This window comes from Balearica regulorum, chromosome Z, assembly GCF_011004875.1.
Source record: "Balearica regulorum gibbericeps isolate bBalReg1 chromosome Z, bBalReg1.pri, whole genome shotgun sequence".
Classification (NCBI taxonomy): domain Eukaryota; kingdom Metazoa; phylum Chordata; class Aves; order Gruiformes; family Gruidae; genus Balearica; species Balearica regulorum.
In genome coordinates this window covers 7,999,990-8,016,219 of record NC_046220.1, presented here as the reverse complement: position 1 = coordinate 8,016,219, position 16,230 = coordinate 7,999,990, and the positions used below count along the sequence as shown (strand labels likewise).

General features: G+C 38.4%; 1 protein-coding gene across 4 annotated transcripts in view; it reads left to right on the top strand.

Annotated features, from left to right (window-relative positions):
• RASGRF2 (Ras protein specific guanine nucleotide releasing factor 2) overlaps positions 1-16,230 on the top strand; it is a 133,662-nt gene that overhangs the window by 102,098 nt on the left and 15,334 nt on the right. For all 4 annotated transcript variants that reach the window (XM_075740233.1, XM_075740230.1, XM_075740232.1 and 1 more), the window contains exon 19: positions 11,298-11,410. In XM_075740233.1, coding sequence (XP_075596348.1) covers positions 11,298-11,410 — 113 coding nt within the window. The remainder of the gene's footprint in view (positions 1-11,297; positions 11,411-16,230) is intronic.

Below are 16,230 nucleotides of genomic sequence, written 5' to 3'. Positions count from 1 at the left end.
TAGATTCTATGATTCTATGATATAATGAGCAGGTTGGATTAATCTTTCAGATTGTCAGTGTTCATGCCACAGGCAGCTTGGTTTGGTTACTTTGACTGAATGGGTTAAAATATTTGTACTTGCATCCAGTTATTTATTTGTTTGTTTGTTTGTTGTGAAGGCTATATGGAAAGAGGCATCAGTCCTCCATGTTGATCCCTCTGCAACCATGACAGGACTGTGGGTCTGATACATAATCATAACACTGTGTTGGCAGAGGGAGGGGAAGAAAAAGAAGTCTGAGCAGCTAGTAGAATTCCATAGATAGCCATGTCCTTTAACCTGCCAGGTGAGACAAATGTTGGAAGATTTTGGCATGCATGTAGAAGCCTACCAGGAAAATTATTGAAAGAAACAGAGGAGAGAAGGAGAGAAAGAGGGATGGAGGGAAAAAAGGGAGGAGGGAAAGAAAGAAAGAAAGAGGAAAGGAAAGAGAAAGAATGAGAGCACTTTGGAAGCAAATGAAAGATTTTTTGTACACCTTGGATAGATGGTACTTCACGGCAATTACAGAGTGCTTTGTCCCTGCAAGCTAATAATCAAGAACACTTATCTAAAAATGGTTTAATGCACAGCTAGCTGCAGCAATGTCAAACTGTCCTATGTCAAACTCAATTACCTTTTTTCCATGTAATGGGCTTAATTTTCATAGAGGTTAATTTTGCTGGAGAATGAAGTCAGTAAGAAATGCATAAGTGGGAAAATTGGTTGTGTTTGAAACGCTGAACAGTCCAGAAGAGATTAATAAAACCTCTCTTGATAATGGGAATGATTAAACATTTTGAGTTACTGGAAAAAAACCTATGTACACCAAGTTCTTTCTGACTACCTGTTAAATAAAAATTATTGCATGGCAAAATCTTGAGCTGTCATGGGAACAACAGAATTCTGTTATTACTGTTCTGTGTTATGGTAGTGTACCATACATACTTACTGTGTCCCTGCCACAGTTACTATTAGGTAATTGCTATGAGTTGAGTTGACCCTCTATGCTAATTGAAAGATGCTTAATTAATGTGAATGCGAAAATGTTAGGAGTCATCAGACCCTTGTCTACATTAAGCAACTATCTACAACTAGTTAGACTGAAGTTTAAGTTTCAGAGCTGATCCTGACTGAGTTGTGATGATTTTCTATCATAAACAGAAAGTAACTGTGAAGAGTGCAAGCTTTGTCATTGTAGCAATTAATCAAAAATATACTTTTGCACATACTTTTACATAATGTTTGCAATTAGTATTCTTTAAAAAAATATTAAGAGAACAAAGGTAATTAAGAAGACAAAGTTAATAAGGAAAAATTCAACACTCTGCATTTTCAAAGTGGAAGCTATTACCTGTGCTCCCTGGTTTCTCACTGCCTTTTATTTTTTCTATGGCAAGGGTGGCAGATTTTAATTCTCTAGCTCTCTTAATCCAGTATTCCAGTATAGCAAATATTTTAAAATGTGAGGGCTTTGGCATAAAAAGTAATGAATGCTACAGCAACAGAGCATGTAATCAGCTTTTTGTGTGGTTTACTTGTGAGACTAGGGAGAGAGAAAGGAGAGAAGACCTCAGCAAACCAGAAATGACTGACTAGTTTCTGCCAAAAAAATATGGGACAGGACTCTTTTAAAGAAGGCAAGTGAGGAATTACTGTCTGGCCGAATAGTATGAAATGTTGGCAGTAAGGATGTATAGTCCTGGGAAAGCAGTAGCTCAGAGCCTTATTCTACAATAACAACACAAACTGCAAACCAGAGAACCCTTTGCCACCAGTGTCTAGTGAAGAAATGCTTATTAGATTTCCAAAATGACAAAACAATGTAAGCATTAAAATTCTATGAGATCAACAGGCCTGCCAAAAACTTTATTACATTTTAAGGTATTTGCATCATTCTCTGGCCACTTAGTGCATTTGAGATATCCTTCACTTTCAGCAGCAGCCAAGGACAGGTTTTATTTTATTTAAAAAAAAAGAAAAAAGTTAACAAAGTAAGTTGATATTCGCAAAGGTAAACATCCGATTCAGTACACTTTGCTGATACTATTTTCTCTCCACTTGGCTTTGAATTTGCTTTTGCTGCAAAAACTCACAACACCAAACAGGCAATTTCTGTCCTCTGTGGGAGAGGCTTCTCCCACTGTCTGGTAGACTGTTCTTGTGATGTGCCTGAGGTCCTTGCAGTCATTACTAGCCTGCACCACTATAAAAGGTGACCTACTGTGCACATTTTTTTCTGCCAAAGTGCCATTTCCTTAATACTAGCTGCAAAGAAAAGCAAAAATATTAGATGGGTAAACTGTGAGGCTTTCTTTAGTTTTCTTTTTAGGGTGTGAGATGCCACTACAGACATGCTTACTGTTGTGGCATGTGAGTAACCCTGCAGCATAACTGACTCTGTTCTGGTGCTCTCTGATCCACCAGTGACAGTCAATTCTCAGCAAGTTATTTGTCTGCCTAAATTATTGTACTGATTTACAGTGTTCTAGTGCCCAGAGCACACTGCTGCACATTCACACAGGAATGTGCGGACTGCGTTCAGAAATGTGTGCAATTTAAAGAGACTAATATACAACCATCTATTGAAAGTGCTCTTACATATATCATCCCACTTAGTTATAACCTGCCCTCCATCCCTTCCTCTGGATCCCTTTGGCTTGCTTTAATGTGCTGCTCTTAAGTGTATAATAATGTGGGTCGGGGTTAGAGCGTGAACCAAGGGATAGAGGAATTATTAAAACAAATGGTTCACAGCCTTGTATTTCTTCACTTTTTTCTAGCAAATCCTTGGCCGGGGTTTGTAGGGTCTTTCCTCTGCTGGGCTATGGAATGAATTAGCTTTCTACAGTATCTTGCAACTTTGTCAAAACCAGAGTTGTGGATATTTCAGGGTTGTTTTTTGTTTAAAACATGTGCTTTTTAAAATTTATCTGAGTGTGAACAGTATTTCATGTATAAACTTGTCCATGGCCAGAAAACAGAATCCATTAAAATGAACGATTTGATCTATTCAGTGAGGATGTGCTTTCATAAAGCATTTCTTTTTAATCTTGAAATCATACTAAATGATGCTTAGAAAAAGGATTCATTAGTTTTAAAACTTGGGTCACACACTGTAGGAGCCTCACTTAAATTCCAAGTAAATATATAGTGATAATGCCAGATCTGCAGCCCTTTCAGGAGCACAGAAGGAACTAATTAATGTCCCAAGGCACAGATAAAAATTTGGGAAAAAACTTCGTCACAGGATGTGACATACACGCTTTGTTTTTACCACACTGAGCAAGAGGAATCAAACCTCTATTGCTCATCAGCCAAAGGCAGCACAGTGTGAAAGATGGCTTTCCAGGTTTTCCAGGTTTTTTTATTTACATTTTTGTACTTTTTGTTCCACATCCATCCTCTTTTTTCCCCTATTGTTCTCTGTCATTTTCATTCAGCCACCTACAACCCAACAAAGCTTTCTTTTTGCTCAAAATAACAGCAGAATGTTCATGTTTACATTTCATTTTTGAAATGTAATTGAGAGGAACAGCATAGGATTCTCCCGTTGTAAACAATAAAAACACATATGATGAGGCAGACAGTCATTGTGAAGACAAGAGCATTGATGGGAACAGAAAGGGCTTCCAAGGATAAAACTCCCACTGACTCCTGTAGAGATGGAAAAATAGGAAGGGAAAAAGGGAGCCAATAGGAGAAAGTCTTTGTATGATTTTCATTATCTGAGTGAGATTTTGCAGCCTCATTGTCTTTGTTTAACAATACTTTCATGTCTTTTACCTAAACCCTTCATGGTACAAAATCAAAGTTTTCCTGCTTCTGTGGCAAGCATATTGAAATGGAGCTTGTCCAAGGGGAAAGCTTTTGCATCTGCTGATGAAGAAAGAGAGGCTGGCTTCTCCAGACTTCCCAGTTTTGAAGGACAGCTGGGTGCTTGTTCCTGTTGGCTTCTTTGCAGATCTCAGCTGGAATGAATTGGCAAATCTTAACTCTCTCACAACCTAGATGGCTTCCAGACAGTGTCAGTGAGTTATGAAGTTACCACAAGATCTGGAGAGAAGATCAAGGCTTGAATTTTGAGAGTATAGGTCATGATACCATGCTTGATGCCTGTCTTGCTCCAGCTGTGAAATAATCTACTGCAAGTCATTTTCTTGCTCATACTGACAAAGCTGTGTTGGATTTTCAACAGAAAGATGGAGTTATTGAAAGCACTTAGGGATAATGGAGGACACCTGTATGCAGAGAATTGTCCAAGCAAAGATGATTTCAGTTAGTTAAAAATCGTTTCAGTGCACATGAATTGGCCAATTCCGTTTTGTACATTGGCAAAAAAATAAGATAAAAATTCCTTTATTCCAAGCCCCACTTGGCTCGCGTTTAAGGGCAGAAAGTAATGAATATGATGCCTGGCAAAGTTACAGTAGGTTTATTGCAGAAATGTGAACAAATCACACTTAAACCGCACTTACTGCATGATAGCAAGATGAGCTGTATTTTAACTATATTTCAAATAAACCCCTAGGATCCGTGGCCTCCGCCTTGAAACAGCAAAGAAGTTTCTGAGGTTCTTTCTGAAATAAACAGATGTCATGATACGAATTGTAAACTGCAGAAATAGAGACGTCGCTCCAGAGAGAGGCAAAGCAAGGGAACCCCGAGTGAGCCTTCCAGCATGCTGTTGGTCCCTTAGTGAAGAAATCCAGTTTGCATAAACTTATACCCTTTGCAGAATACCATTATGCATTGAATAGTAATGCACTTAATTGTTGCTATGCTCTGTCCAAACATCACAGAAGTGTAAGGGTTTCCTATCCCATGACCCTTCAGGGAACGTGAGTCACCCCCAGAACAGTAGCCAAGCTTGCAGTCAGTCAAACTAATTAGCGGTACTCTGCACCCACTTCTGCTGGAGCCTGACAGGTCCTTCTTCACTGAGGTCTTTCTGCAAAGCTCTTGAACATACTAGAACCCAAGACTTAGAGGCAGGGTTGTCACATTTCTCATCTGTCCTGAACACTTTAATCTGACAATACATAGGGGCTAGATTCTTCTTTCAAGGTTTCTTTTTACTACAAGGTTACACAGTGCTTGGATAAGGAGAGGTTTGTCTTGTATGTGCTGAGAATTACTCAGTCATGCTATTAACATAGCTTGTTCTTTTAACCTGATTATATTCCATCAGGAGTGACAGGCTAATGCTGATACTGTAGAATCAGGACTGGCACTCTTCCCCAAATGATGACTGTCTCTTTGCATTTGAAACTAACTGGAATCCAAAGTTCTTGCCCTTTGCTTGCTTCTTGAAGTGAGCCAGGTTTACTTCAAGTTCAGGGATGAATTTTGCCAGTTATAATAACTCTGCCTTCCACGTGTGTAAATGTTTTATTGCAGGTTAATTTATAAACATTTCCCTCAGCACAATTGTATGTGATAGTTGAAGTGTTCTTTTCTGCTGGAAAATTAAATATTGTTATAGAGGACTTCAGTTAACTCTGATAAAGTTTGATCTGCTGTATATAAGATGCCATTGAGATAACTGTCTGTTTACGCTTTGGCATGAGAGCAGATACATTAAAAGTGTAGGGCAAATGCCATCTATCAAAAATACTCCAAATTCCTTGTAACAGTCTTTCAGTAGATCTCTCTCCTCTCCTGGAGGTCTCCAATACTGGGTTCCCAGCAGGATTTTATCATTAGCCCATCACTTTGAAGTAATCAGTTATAGCCAGTAGCAATGGTAGTCTTTCTCAGTGTCTGTGCCCATCTGCTATTTTCAGTTTGCTGCTGCAGTTGGGGACACAGGACAATGATTCTGCACACAGTATCTCCAGTTTGTACGGATACTTATAGAGACATCCAAAACCCTCACTCTAGCTTTAAATGCAGGTTTCCCTCCCTTTCACATCTGGCATTTTTAATCCTTCATTAGATTTTTCTTCTCCCTTCACTAATTTAACTCTTCCTTCTTCTCCCTCAGGACATTTTCTCTTTGAGATGCCTATTAAAATTTTCCCATCTCCAGCTATTATGCGAAAGTCCCACCAATTTCTGTCTTTGCCCAAGGTTTTTTCTTACTTGGTATCTCTCTGGTTACTTCACCTTGTGTTTTAGAAATGTGACCACTTGTTCTTTCCCTATGTTTCTCTTCTCTACTTCTCCCTGTTTCCATGGAACACATCCCTCTTCAGTTTCTCTTATTTGTGGTTTACAGATTGAAAAATTCTCACTATGTCATTAGTCACAAGATGAAGAGAAGTGGCTAGGAAAAAAATTCAGTGCATCGAATCTTCTTGCTTGTACTGATAACTTCAGCCACATCTGGGAGCATCTGTGGAAAGACCGTGGGCTGTGCTTGCCAAGACTGGGAACCTGAATTGGAAAGCAGTCAGCTCCCTTCCTTCCCTGCTTAAAAAAAGGCTTCCAGCCTGGGAGGCACTCTCAGTCAGCTGGCTAGAGACATCCCCCCATCCGTGACAAGCCCTTCCAGCTCAGAGCGTGATGTTCAGGTGGATGGCACGTTCCACCAATGCTGGCCAGAGCATCTGGAGAACTTTCCATTCTCAGGTCTCCTCAGAGCATAATACCATGTCAGAAAAAAATTAGAATTAAAAAGAGAGAGAAACTAATAAAATGAGTCCAAATGCATTGAGCGAAGACTCTCACGAGGGAGTAGTGCTACATTTATCCTGACGACTAGTACTCCTCCTCCTCCCTTTCACATTGCAATCACAGGGTGCCAAAGCCAGCCTGCCAGTTGGCTTTTTTGCCTTGTAAGCAGGTGCCTGAGGAGTTGAAAAGTTGGCTGTAGTTTCAGAGCTGAACTTAGGTGAGATTATTTTTACATGAAGCATGTAGGGTTATGTTGAAGTTGGATGATGCAACTCTGTGAAAGGGTTCCCTCTAGAATTTCTTTGTGGTTTCTCCATGCACAATTCCTTCCCCTCTCCTCTCCTTCCTCTTCCTTCTCTCTTTCTGGTGTTTTCTGTAGTCCTTATCACTGGTGTACTCAAATATAAATTAGGTTCTCAGGTTTTAGCTCCCTTTTATTTGTCTAGGTTATTCAATGTTTCCTCACATTGTTTAAATGAAGAATGTTTCCTCTCCCTTAAGAAGATTTAAAGAAATGGGGAGGAAAAGCTTTGGGATTTCACTGAGCCCATGTCAAAACTTGAAAATTATATTACCGATAGTAAATCTGCATATTTCTAGTTATACCTCACCAGCATAGCTTTCTGCTGCCTCTGCTGCAGTCTTTCTTCTGGCCAGTGATTCCAAGATTCCAAATCCATCATCCTTTTTTTTTTTTTTTTTTTTTAACTCAGCTGGAATAGGTTGCTTCTGAAGCACTTCTCATACTGCAGCACAGCTTTCCTAGCTCCTCCTGGCAAGGGAATGTGCGTGCACTTTATAAAGAGAACATTGCTGTCTAATCCTGTGCATGGTAGAGATGAACAGGCTGGTTATGAGTCTACTTAAAATGTAGTCATGCTGACTTTGGTGCTCTGTAGTTACAAAGGAGGCTTTTGCTTTCATAGTGCATGTGGGTGACAGCAAAATTAATACACTTCTCTCTGTTGCTGCAGTCTTCTACTGCTAGAAACTTCATTAAGTTGTGCTGAACATGGTGCATGATGCTTTTGATTGGTTGGGAACTTCATACATCCTATTCTTATCCTAGGTGACTTCAGGGCAGACCTCCTACTTAACTCATCAGCTGTCATTTTTTCTATATCTGCACATTTCGTAAGTGGTTTTGCAGTATAAATATTAAATAACAGGGAAGAAATATCTTTTCCCATTACTGACAGTAATGGACTTAAAAATAAAAGTTTAAATTTTGTTTGGATATCTTAGTTAATTTCTCTGCTTAAGTCAAATTAAAATCTGAATAAGACCCACAAATCTTTAGGCTACCGTGGACTCTAAAATATATTAGAGGTATGTGTCCTCTCATGAAGGATTAGACCACTGTCAGATTGAAATCTGCCTGCTGGAAAATTGAATGTTTTTTGTCTGACTGACTGTATTCCTTCTGTGATATGTAAATCTCAACTAAAAGTCTCTTTGAACATTGGGGTAGTCTAAAACATGCAGCCATTTAAATGTAAACCGGTATAGTGGGTTTACTCAGGCTTGCCAGCCCTCACTGCTGAGGATGGTGGCAGGGTCTTTTTGCAAGTCCTTCCAACAGCAGGAAGAAATAGTGAAATGTGTTAGCAGGTGATACAACAGATAACAATGTCAACAAAGTAGTCTAAAATTATGTAGAGTTAAGTACGTCTACACGTTTAAGTGCAATAATTTCCCTAGATTTTTTATACATTCCTTATCACACAGGTATCTCAGTACCCCCCAGATCATGAACTTCAGTGGAAAAATAGATTAGCTCTCCAGTTTTCTTCTCAATCCCACCTGTTTTCATTTTTTCAGGTTTTTTTTCTCCTCACATTATAAGAAACAGCTGGCATACCTGCAGCTGCTGGAATACCTCCAGGCACAAAGAAAGAGATTGTGGGCAGTAAGACAACAGCTGCAGAAACTACATGGACATAGGATCTGTGCTGTGGGAGGACTGTGCTGTGAAGTGACATCTAGTTGTGGTCAGGCTGGCGTAGAGGTGACAGCAGCAGGGACTGAAGGAGTCGCAGAAACCAATGCATGCTCTGTCTCTAATCCCTAATCAGTTCCTATCATCCAGGATTGTTTGGGCTGGCTATGCTGATAAAGGGTCTAGGATTTCTCTTTTTTTCTGAGGTTAGAGAAATGGATTTGTCCACCATAAAGTTCCTTCCAAAGCCAGTGTAACTGAAGTGGTAGATAGCTCTGACCCTAGGAACTAAGTGTTCATGTAGCTTGCCAACAGTATGAGTTTTTCCAGCGATTCCAGGACTACTGTCTTGCAGAGATTACTCAACAAACATGTTTTGCTGTTAATGTACAATGTATTTATTCTCATTACTTATAGGAATTAGTTTGTGAACATGCAAAACTGGGAGCACTTCTGTTTTGCTGGGTCTGATATTCATAGGTGAGGCTTCCCCATCCTGATTCACAAATTAAATAACTTTTAAAATACAGACTTTTTTTGTGATAAATTCAGTTGCAATAAAGCAAGACTTCCTGAGAAAAATCATCCTGTAATGAAAATAATCAACCAATTATGGTTTGAAAAACATACTTGGAGATAAAAAGCTGATCATGTTGTTGAGATTTGCCCATTTACAGTGGCAGGTGAGAATTTTACCCAACATGCTAAATGATTTGTCAGTTCTTGGATATGTTCTCTGTTCATTGACGGTATTTTTGCAGCATGACTAGCAAAGATACCCAGCTTCTTTTATAGAATGTCCATCATCAACCTATAGGACAGACAGTACTATTATTAATTATGTTGGTTGCTTAAGCTTGTGCAGACTCAAGGCTTCTCCTTCAGCTAAATTTTGATAGTTTCATACTTCAAATGGTTTTCTTTTAAAAATCACTGGAGTGAACAGTACTTTCATGTAGTTTAGTTACATTCCTCATGCTTTCAGTGATTAGTCCCATTTTCATACCCTAAATAAATAATCATCTCTGTCTACTTTTGCAAACAGGCTAAAACAGTTCCTAAAGGAGGCATTTTGGACAATGGCTACAGAAAAATTATTTTATAAAACAAATGCAATGCTGTACACAGAACTATTTTTTGTTAGTTTTTGAGGCATATGTAACCGTTCAAAGTCTAATACTGCGCAGGTTCCTGTTATGCAACATCCTCTAATATGGACAAACATCACAAAAAACTTAAGACACAGGTATTAACTGTTTTCAAAACATGGATTAGCTCTGGCCAAGTTGAGAAGACTCTTGAAGGGTACAAAGGGATGCTTGTAACAGGAGGGAAATACCCAGGACATTGCTGGTGGGCGACAGCAGGGTATTTCTGAGCACTGACATTTTGAGCAATAAACTTTCTCAAAAAGTGCTCTAAGTGTGGCTGTGACACCACTTCGTTTAATGAACATGCATCCTCCTCCTCATCTTAAGTATTTCATCCCTTTTCCAAACTAAGCATCACCTTCCTTTGTGACTTTGGGTGCACTCTGGTGCTCCAGTTTCCCCTCAAGTGAAACGTGATGTGAGGACATATGTCTTCACTAGGGGTGGTTCTTCTCAGAGACGTGTATCTCCAGAAATCCTGTGAATTTAGGAGCCTGTCGTAACAGAGAGGGTTGTAGCTGATTCTTTGGGAAAATTAACATTTCCCAGTTTCAATAAATTTGTGGCTTCCCTTCCCATGGAAACAAGCAGGGGCTTGCCATAAACATAGAGTCATAGAATCACAGAATGGTTTGGGTTAGGAGGGGACCTTAAAGATCATCTAGTTCCAACCCCCCTGCTGCAGGCAGGGACAGCCTCCACTAGACCACGTTGCCCAAAGCCTCGTCCAACCTAGTCTTAAAAAACATGGTCGTGCTTGCAAGTAACTGTGGGTTATCAAGGAAGATCTGTGATGCACTAGATGACTGAAGGGTTTGGGTTTAGTTTTCTTATTGAAATGCTAACTTTGAGCTCAATAAAAGCTTTTTTGGAGTCTACTCCTATAAGTTCCCATCTTAAAGTTCGTACATTGTTCTATTCTTCCATTTTCTCCAGTATCAGAGATCGACAGGTTGTTGGGGTTTCCTGTCAGATATCAGTCTACCTTAGAAATAATTACAATGCTGAAGCTCTTAAGTGCAGTGCCAGAGAGCACTAGTCTGATTTATTGAGCTTATTAGGTTGAGTACTCCACAACATGGAACAAAAAGCAGGCCTTTCCAAAAGAGTGAGTATGAGATAAGAAATACCAGAGTGGGAGGCAGATAAACAGAGAAACTTGAGAAAACAGTGAAAAAAGTGTCCAGCCTCACTAGGCAGTGGTCTCGGTATTGCAATTAAACTGTTTTTCTGCTTTTATAGGAGAAGACAGAATAAGGCATTTTGTGGGTGGCATTTTTGGTGAGATGCAATTCTTGCTTTAGAAGAGAAAGGTTAAGTGATTTGCCCATTACTACACAGAAGACAAAGGTCAGAAAAGCAGATAAATGACAGCCTTTTGGGCTCCCACTTTTGTAACCTGTTCACTACAACAGCTTTCCAAGTTTTCTAAATAGTTTCTAATCTAATAGCACAACAAACAAACAAACAAACAAAAATGAAAATGCAAAACTCACAAAAGTGTATCCTTTCAGTTATTTGATCAACATTGTTAAAGCAAAAGGAAGTAAAATTGTTTTCCTTTGTAGGATTTTGAGATGAACAGTGAGCTGAAAGGGAATGTGTTCAATTTGCTGGAAGAAGTTTTGAGAGACCCTGACCTCCTGCCACAAGAAAGGAAAGCTACTGCAAATATACTGAGGTAAATACATTTCTAATAATTTAGTATGTTAACTGTAGCATGTGAAATAGGGGATTATGTATCATAGAATTCACAGGGTTTTGTTTTTCTCCAGAGTATTTAATTTTGAAGGATTACTGGTTTATTAGCTATTGTGGTTTAAGTTTCATTCATAAAAATACCATCCCAGCAGGAAAAAATGCTTCCTAGTAAAGCAGCAAACCACTCACTATAATACCTTGAGGAACAACTATCTCAATAATGAGATAGGAGTTATCTGCTAAGTGCATGAGAGGCTGGTGATAGCCTAACATGTCATGACATTCTAACAAGACCATGCTTGCACCTTCCTTTGTGTTGACACCCAAGTCCAAAGTTCTTCGGGTAGCTTACAGAAAGGAATTCTTGTTTAATTAGTGCCATGAAATAAAAGACCTTTAAGCTTCTGCATAACCAGGACTCTTTAAATTAGGGTTAGAACACTTTATTTTGTTACTTAGGGTTGGTATTACAGAGTTGAGTGTCTAGTCATGCCAAAGAGACAAATTTTGTAAGCATTTATCAATGAAAATAATTTTGTCTACTGAGTGTGAGTATTTTATAGTAACTGATTTTCATGTAAATTGTGCTGCATTACTAAGCAGCAGTAAACATTGAAAGACTAGGCTGTTGTTAAGATACAATGAAAAAACAACAGAAAAATCTAATATGTGCTTTGTTAGTATTTTTGTAAGTATTCTGCTGGAAAGCCTATAAGAGTGCAATAAATGCAGTGTGTCTGAATTTTCTAAGGCTATTTGACAGGTTTCCCTATCAGACAATTACATGAAAAAAAATGTCAGAAGAATGAGGGGAAAGTAGTTCACCTGGAGGGAAGAAAGTCGAACAAAGGATAAGAAACAAAGATAAGTTCTTAAAAAAAGCACTTCATGCCAATGGGATCCTACTTAATTTTTACATAAATAAAAATAAACCTCCTTTTAAATTAAACTGCATGTACTGGTATTCAACATAAAAATAGTAAACTTGTTTCCTGTATTACCTTGGAAGAAACAGCAAGCAAGAAAAGCAAAAAAGATTAGGATAATGAGGTTTAATAATGTGTGTGACAGCAAAGGTTCTATCAGATTGCTCACAGTGGGAAAAATTATCTTAAGACCTTTTGCTTCTTAAGAAAATAGGATTGGCTGTTCCTGGCAGAGTAATGGAATAGATTTATAGGTTTGTAATATATAAGTTTGTTAGCAATTTCCTGTATCCAGTTTCCAAATAGCCAATGCCATTAGCTGTTGCATCAAAACATGGGACCTTAGTAATTATGTGTAAACTGTAAGTTGCCCCCCCATTTGCATTCTTTTACTGCTGTTCCATGAAATGGTAGGTATTGTTTGTCCTCTCTTTCCTTCTAGCACTTATTACTTTGGTATCTGAGCACAGTATACATTTCTTTCGCGGGGAAAAAAAAAAAGAAAAAAGAAAAGAAAAGTTAAATTCTGGAAGAAGTGAAAATTCTGAAAAAGTAAAATTTTTAAAAATTGAGAAATTGAGGGGGAGGGAAGCAAAAGGAATGACTAGTAGAAATAAAACAATACTCCAAAGTAAAATTCTAGTAAAAATGAAAAAATGTGTGCACAGAAATAGAACTAAAAGTTAATTAAAAATCAACTAATTTAAAATATTTTGTAGAAACAGATTGCATTTTTTAAAATCCTTCTTTCATAGTCATTATACTCACAGTATTTCTGGAAAGTATTGTGGCGCTTTACAAGCAGGCAAGTAAAGCATGGGTAAAATGACCTGTCCAAGTTCTCAGTGGGATTTTCTGTTGGAAACAAGTAGAGAATGAAGATTTCCTGAGATGTGGTCCTCAGCCAAACCATCTTTCTTCAGGGTTTGCAGCTATAAACCCTAATCCTGCCATATTTTTCAAACAACATAATTTGATTATAGTTGTGGTCATACAGAATCATAAATACTTGGTTACATTGCACAAACTAGCACTGGAAAAAGCCATTGATGGCTCAGCGTGCAGGACTATTCCCTTTGACTGAATGCTGCATGGATGTCCCACTTTCCTTCAAAACAAGGCATGAAATTTAAGCAATGGCTAACATTGGTTACCAAAAATCCCTTAGTGCTTTTCAAGACTGGCAATGCTGCTAATGTATATGCATGCTGGACACATCTGTCAAATATTTCGAAGCTAATTCAATTTCAATTCAATTTCAATACTATTTCAACACTAAGTCCAGTCAGCATCAGTGACACAGTATTACTGCCCCAAGGGTTCAGAAAACTGCTATGTTTTCTGTAGCAACCATATTTCAGTAGCAGCTGAAATTACTCCTGTGTCCTATCCATGTGTTTATTATATACACAAACGGCCCATAAACTTTCAAATCAAAGTTGTTGCATAACTAAACTTTCAGATAGAGTCTGTTGCATAAATACAACTTTTGTAATTTAAACTGTAGTTGAGCTGCAGTCAACAGGACATCAGGATATAGTTTCCAAGTTAAAAATGTTATTGCATAAAATGAACTGTCCCCAGGTCTTACACAGAGGAGAACTGTAACCTGAAGTTTTTGGGCTTGTTCTCCAGCCACACAGGAGGCAGTTATTTGCCAGGCATGTCAAATTTGTTAACAGTTAGCTGGTAAGGAAAAAATTAAGTCTCCAGGAATGAGAACTGCTTCAGGAGCCTTGTGAGAAAGAGTGTGTCGGAGCAATTCTGATTTTGGACAAAAAAAATCATTCAGGTGGGATGAAATGCACAAATGTGTCATATATCTCATGCTTTCGCTGAAAGGATGAGGTCTGGTTTTTAAATCACCTCAGGAAAATGGGTTGTCTGGTAATTAAGAGTGGTTTCAAAAAGCACCGTAGTTACTTCCAAAGATATATTCTCAGCAAGGCTACATAGTTAACTGAGAAGAGGAAATTACAGGATTTAAGAAAGAATCCACAGGTGAATGGAGTTGTTTATGTGTAACTGCAGATCTGTGACAATGACACAGGGGTGCACATTCCTTAATTTTTATTGCACATGAGGAATATTTATAAGCTTTAAAAAGACTGATCGATTTACTGGTCGTAAGCAGCGACCATGTGTCCCATGGAGGCCTGTGAACACATGCTTTGGCTGCCTCAGGAACCATCTCAGCTATTGGGACAGTAAGCAGGAGTCTCTCTGGTCCTCCACTTCTCAGCTTGGTAGAGGATTCAGAGGCAGAACCAGCTCCAGACTGTTCTTTGAAAACTTAACTTTTTAATAATTCAGAACATAAAGCTGAGGAATAGTTTCTGTCAGGAGAGTTTAGCTTTTCTGGCAGGTTGTAAAGGTCCTTGCTCAATTCTGGAAGTGATTTCATGAAGAATGAGAAATCAACAGAAACAAAAGAGAAAATATCAGCATGACTGCATCCTATCTGACAATACAATTCAACCTAGTTGGCAACCAGGTTTCTAGTGCCAGAAGAAGACTCTGAGTAGAATATGAATGACAAAGTTTTTGTGCACTAAAAACAAAGATACTGCTTCTGGTGCAAAAAGAGGACATGGTGACATGGAAATGGTTCTTTTCTTGACATTCTTGCGTGATGCCTCCCGTGGTGCCATGACTGGTTGTGGAAATAAGTCAAAGCAAACATTGAACATGCTTTTCCCATAGAGTTGTCTCAATCCTTGTCTCTGAAGATCACTATTTATTGTAATAGGGACAACCAAGCCTATGTTCCCCTTGACCAAGAACTGCTAAGCTTTAAGCAAACGCTCCAATACTGCACCGAGACATTGTGAAGAGGCACTGTATTCTGCGCCAGTGTATCTCTCATAATATTTTTCTTTTTTTCTGCATCAGATTACATATTTTCTATCATTTGCCAACATGACAGATTACAGTCAATGTTCTGAATGTTAAGAGAAGGCCTGTAATGGAATAAAATTATTTCTTAAGTTCCTTGAACTGTCTATAGGTTGTAAGGACGGGGGAAGGGATTTCCTCTCTGCATTGACTTAGAAAAAATTCCTTAGTGGCACCCACTGTGTCTAACTGAAGCACCTAACCATGAAACAAACTGTAGACAGCTAATGAAGTATTTCATATCATAAATTCAATGTTCAAACACTCATGAAAGAAAGTTCATGCTTTCTGAGCCTAGGTATGGGTATATTCCATGGGCTGTCTCCTTGAAAGATTTTGGGTAAAAATGTCTCTTTTTACAAACTGACCCAGCCTTTGAGTGTATGTGCACATATGTGCATATAAATTTCTTGGAAAATCAGTCCGTTTGTTAGCAGAGATTAGAGGAGGAGGAAAAGTTGGTTTTTATTGCAAAGATATTATGGTCAGTTCTGGGAAAGACTCTGAATAGAATATGAATGACAAGGAAAGTGTTTATGAGAAATACTGAGCTGATTCGTGCCTTCTTGAGTCATCACACAGAACAGCTGGTATTTCTTGCATGATGAGATTTTTGTTGAATGACTGACAGAATTTCTCTGCAGGGTAAAAAACCTTTTTATTCAATATCTGTTATGAAAGCTAGGCAAACCTGCTGAAGTATGTTTTGCTTGAGATTTTGTCAGCCTTATTTACTAACCCCTGAAATCTAGGTAAAATTTCATTGATGGTGAAGCAGGAAGGTGTAAAGTTCAAACTGAACAATAGTGAATAAGTTTGACAAATAGACCTATCTGGAGAAAAAAAAAAAAAAGTGGTTCAAGAAACAATTCCTTCTTCTTCCTCAGAATAAATGTAAATTAAATCCAGGGATATGCAAAGGCCAAAATTTGATGGATGACCAATTTTCTGCCTTGTATGAATTCACCAGACAATATAT